This window comes from Poecilia reticulata, linkage group LG16, assembly GCF_000633615.1.
Source record: "Poecilia reticulata strain Guanapo linkage group LG16, Guppy_female_1.0+MT, whole genome shotgun sequence".
NCBI classification, from domain to species: domain Eukaryota; kingdom Metazoa; phylum Chordata; class Actinopteri; order Cyprinodontiformes; family Poeciliidae; genus Poecilia; species Poecilia reticulata.
This window is the reverse complement of record NC_024346.1, coordinates 9883442-9888325: the sequence shown is the minus strand read 5'-3', so window position 1 is coordinate 9888325 and position 4884 is coordinate 9883442. Positions and strand designations below refer to the sequence as shown.

General features: G+C 36.5%; 1 protein-coding gene and 1 long non-coding RNA gene across 2 annotated transcripts in view; one reads left to right on the top strand and one right to left on the bottom strand.

Annotated features, from left to right (window-relative positions):
• The window catches only part of LOC103477781 (mannosyl-oligosaccharide 1,2-alpha-mannosidase IA), a 207523-nt gene extending 205627 nt beyond the window's left edge, over positions 1–1896 (top strand). The window contains exon 12 of the mRNA XM_008431079.2: positions 474–1896. Within this exon, the coding sequence (XP_008429301.1) occupies positions 474–615 (142 nt within the window). The 3' untranslated portion in view covers positions 616–1896. The remainder of the gene's footprint in view (positions 1–473) is intronic.
• LOC108167036 (uncharacterized) overlaps positions 1–4601 on the bottom strand; it is a 5512-nt gene extending 911 nt beyond the window's left edge. The window contains exons 1-2 of the long non-coding RNA XR_001777437.1: positions 4264–4601; positions 484–573 (exon numbers count right to left, since the gene is read on the bottom strand). This is a non-coding gene — a long non-coding RNA (uncharacterized LOC108167036). The remainder of the gene's footprint in view (positions 1–483; positions 574–4263) is intronic.
• Positions 4602–4884: the final 283 nt, after the last annotated feature.

Below are 4884 nucleotides of genomic sequence, written 5' to 3'. Positions count from 1 at the left end.
CTCGATTGATTTTTACCCAGAAAGCACATGGGCAAAAACCGTTAGTGAAACGGTCACTGGGACTGACTAGTATATATTCCATTGAGGGAAAGTAACTAACATATAAATTCCTCATATGTTAACATAAAGGCTCGTTTTGAAGTATAAGCTGCTATTTATAAGCATTGCTTCGAAGAATTCGACCTGGAATGCGGCGTTCATAACAAACGCGTGTGTTCATCTGCTCTACCGCTAGCAAACAACCGTACCGATTAAATAACATAAAAGTCAAGCAGTTTTTTAAAACCCCATTTCATTTTGCAAAGCTAGCTAGCTTTTTTCCCTTAGATCATCATCTACTCAGGTTATTGTTCTCTGACATTAATATAGTTTGATTTAAAAAATATTAAAGTGTCAACAATCAAAAAAGAAGGAAGCCCAGCTCTGTTTGGGTTATTGTGTTTAAAATGCAACCGTTTTTCTTGTTTGTTCAGGTATCTTTACCTGCTTTTCTCTGACGATGACCTCCTCTCCCTGGAAGACTGGGTCTTTAACACCGAAGCCCATCCGCTGCCCATCATCCGTAAAAGCTGTCTGCAGGATGAAGTAACAGAGGAAAAGACAGTCTCTGAATAACACCACTCAACGACTGAGACGGTTACGGACAAATCTGCACAGTTCATGTGCACACAGTCACATTGCAAACACCAATTCAGTGCAGATTCAGGGTCTTTTAAGGAGTGAGTGGTTGACTCTCAGTTCCTTTCCAGAAAAGGATGTTGTCGTTTTATGCTGTGATTGTATATCCTTTCGCCGGGGTTCCTTCCTACTGGCACTTCTTTTTTGCGGACAATCAAAACAAACATGACTTTCATGAAGAGATACCTTTTTCTTTCCTTCTTTCCTCTGTGAGGAAACCACTATAACTTACAGACCCAAATGTATGGGAGAAGGTTTGAACTATGGGCCATACTGTCAGAGAGATACAGAACCACTTGAGTTTTGCTCATCATTTTAGTTTACCTTTAGTGATGATGTTTTCCTTTAGGCTTATTTCTGGTTTTCCTTCGTGAACACGTTGCCCAAAGGGTATTTTTTTTGCATTTCTATTCCCATCTTTTAAAGTCAAGCGTGTTGGTGAAATTTAAAGAAAGGAGGAACTTTCTGATGGGAGTTAAATAATGTACAGAAACACAAAATGTGACTCTCAAATCCACCTCGAAACTAATGTTGATGTCATGTTTCTTACTGAAACAAGGTTGAATTAATTTTTTAAAGGACAGAGATGTCAGGAAAGAGGCTTTGTCTTATGCATCCAGGGACCACATTTAAAAAAAATGTTTCCTGTCTATGCTCTGGTAATTTTATTTTCAACAGAACGTTTACTCAGCCTTTCACAATAAAACGGAGTGCTCTCCATTTGTTCACTGTAAAAACAAAGCATCAAGGAAAAAAAAAAGGACATCTGTTAGCCAACTTTGGATGTCTGTTCTGTTGGGAGTTTTTTTGCCTTCACGTACATCCATAGCGATGCTGCAGAGACGAGCTTTTACTTTCTATCACTGTTCTGTTAACGGTTGATCTTCTGCACAGTCGTGGAGTGAATGTGCTGTATATACAGATGAAGTGAGTGGCACCTGTATGAGCTTGTCTTGACTTTAGTTTGTGTCTCTTTTTTTTTCTTAATCTTTTTCTAAAACTTCAGTGGTTATTTTTGTTCTGGGTTCTCTTTGATTTGCTTCCCTCAGGTGTTTCAGTAAAAAGAAAAATCGACAAATGTCTAATTTTAAGTCTAGTTATTGCTGATATTAATTATTGTTATTACTTATTCTTACTGTTTGATTTTACTTTGTTCAATATTTTCAAATACTGATTAAAAAGAAACTGTGCAACTTTGTACATTTAAAACAATCATAATTGTTGTGTCATTAATATTGATCAGCTTGTTTACTTAAACTTGCATTTTCTTATCAGTGTTTAATAGCAGGAAAATAATCTGCAGTCAAACAGAAAAAAGTGCTGCTCGGCCACCATTTATAGCTGCTTCCAGCAAACTAATCGCAGATTTAATTAAAAAGGTGCTTTTTTTTCGTTGTTTTGGAACGTTCCAGCAATCATGACCAGAAAATGACTAACGGTGTTTAGCTGCTGCACCGCACGCAGTGTGACAAGTCAACAAAGCGAGACTTAATATCATCCGCTCCAAATGATTCAGCTACAGCTGCTGTCACCTGAATCCTAATTTCATCGTAATACCTTCAGGTGATTTCACATCCACTCTAAATGCTAGAAACATACATTATTGCCATTTAATTGTAATTTGATGATGTTACCTTTCAAATGTCATGGATCCTGTATAAACTGTTTAGCGCTACAAGCTCAAATTGTCTATTAAGGAAATATTAGCCACGTTACATCCTGCAGCCAGAATATGATTACAATATTCTCCATCAGATAAGCTATGCTAATGGGACGATGGGGCACAATGTGCATCATTACACATCTCGACTCATCTTTAACAGCACAAATGAGTCCATCTAGAGTCACCCACCACGATCAATGCTTTCCTCTTATTAGATCGGCGTTGTTCCTACATTATTCATTAAGCCAAAGCTAAATTTGTCAAAAATCACATCCACGTTTGAAAGACACAAAAGTTGATCCCGCATCTGTCCTGATAACTACTATCACTTTTCCATTTTCTAGATATCGAGTTCATTGAGCCTTCTATAAAAGTCAACCCATCACTGAGCCTCCTATTTAGAAAGACTGATTGCTCAATATCCAAATAATGCATCCCACTCCCTCCACACTGTGCTGTGAACTGGAATCAGGCCATTTTCAGCTGAACGCAAAAATCTAAATCAGTCTTATTCTGATCAATTGATCTGTTGTACGTAAGAGTCTTAAAGTCACGATAAAATCTCTTCCACCACTGCTGGGTGCGAGTGCTTCTACTGAGAGAACACTCAGAAATGAAAATTATCAGTATGAGAATTTTTTTAAAAGGCATGTCTGCAGTTCATTGAGGCTGTTGGGGAGAGCAATGCGTTTGGCAGACACCAGGAAGGCTTAAAGTGTTTCATCCTAAGTCAGGGTAAGGTTGTATATTCTCGTAGGAATACAGAGACATGTCTACAGTTAGAATCAACGTCTGTTGTAAATGTAGAACAAGATGCTAAACGCTTAAAAAAATAATTGGTTAAATCCTTTTGTACAATGATTTGTCACTCAAAGTGACTTTGCCTCTTAAGAAATTAAAATCTCCACTTGAGGCAGAAGGTACTACTGGTGTTTTCACTCCTTTGGAATGTTGTACCTTTGTAGTTCTTGTCATTTTATACCTGATTTATCCTGGACAATTTGCACCAAGCATGTTATTTGGAGCAGTTTCTATTAATTTTATATTTTTGTCCACAGACTTGATCAAACAATGTTATTTTGCTTTGATCAGTGGTCAAAATCTTAAATTTCATTAATCAGTTTTTTTAAATGCAGATCTCAACTGAAATAAATGAAAATGGATTAAATAAATATACAATACATTAAGCTGCAGGTAAGGTTTGGACATTTTTAGTACAAATTGTATTAATTTGTACTAAAAATAATTATAAACACTAATAAAACATTTCCACACAAAAAAAACATTCACTGGTTTTTTTTGGTGTGTTAGCTTGTATGGAATACACGTATTAAAACAGGAATGCCAAAGAGGCTAACTGACCTAGAAAAAGCCCAAAATAAATAATTTGGATGGCATCCATCATATATCTTAAAGGGAAATTAGAATTAACTGAAATGAAATCAAGCAAGGAAAAGCTTTACAAAAAATAGAAAATAGAGATCAGAAGTTGACCACATCACTGATTGGTGCATCAATATTATACAGCTTGAGCTCAGGCTGCATCTCTGGTTAGCTATAGAATTTCTTTCATAAGTGGCATAAGACCACAAAGTCTTTGAAACAAGCAAATTAATCTAGGACTTTGTTCTCTTGCTTTAATAACAATGGCTAATCCTAACCCTCCACCGAGTTTATTTCTGGACCCAACAAAACATTAATACTAGTAAAAATATCCATTTTATTTTCTGCAATTACAATTGGATACAAAAAGTGATTGATTTGCTTTACTAGAGAGTAATATTTATATCAGAGGATTGATATATTATTGAACCCCTTCCAATTTTAGCCTATGGAATAAATGCAGTGGTTGCGTTTGTGTCTACAAAATTGTAATTTGACCTCTTAGAACAAAGAATCAGTCCGTCACGTTTTTGTCCTACCTTCAGACTTTACCACAGGTAACAGCTGCCAGCCTAGACAAAAAAAGCTGCTCCCCTTAAGGAGATGATTCACCTGACAAGAGGAAAGAAAAAGCCTGAATATAAAAGCATTAAAGTAAAAGAACATACAAAACCGACATTTCTGACTTTCATCCACAAGCCTGAGCTGATATTTCAAAAACATGTCATTTTGAGTTGTAACATCTTTTTTCATTTCAACTTCTTCCTGGTTACTGGGTTTTCATGTAAACTGTGGCAAAAGCTCAAAGTACAATAAAAATTTGTACTGCATCTATGATTTGCATTTAACCTGACATTTGATCTGATAAGATCTCTTAATCTTCGCTTCAAAGTTCACCTGCTTGGCGCCGTCCCGGTTCTCACGTTAGCTGTTCAAGAACCTCAGCCAACACCAGCTGCTTTCAATCATAACAAGAACTTCAACATCTTTGCTTAGCTGCAGCTCCGAATCAAAGCTTTTATCACTTCAGAGACAAAAAATAGTAGAAGATAAAGGCAAAAGGAAGTTTAGCTTTGTGATGTGACAGGTTTAGTCTCTTTATCCCTGGCTTCTCAGCTTCCTACCTCCACCTTTGACTGATCTCAAACACCTTCCTTCAC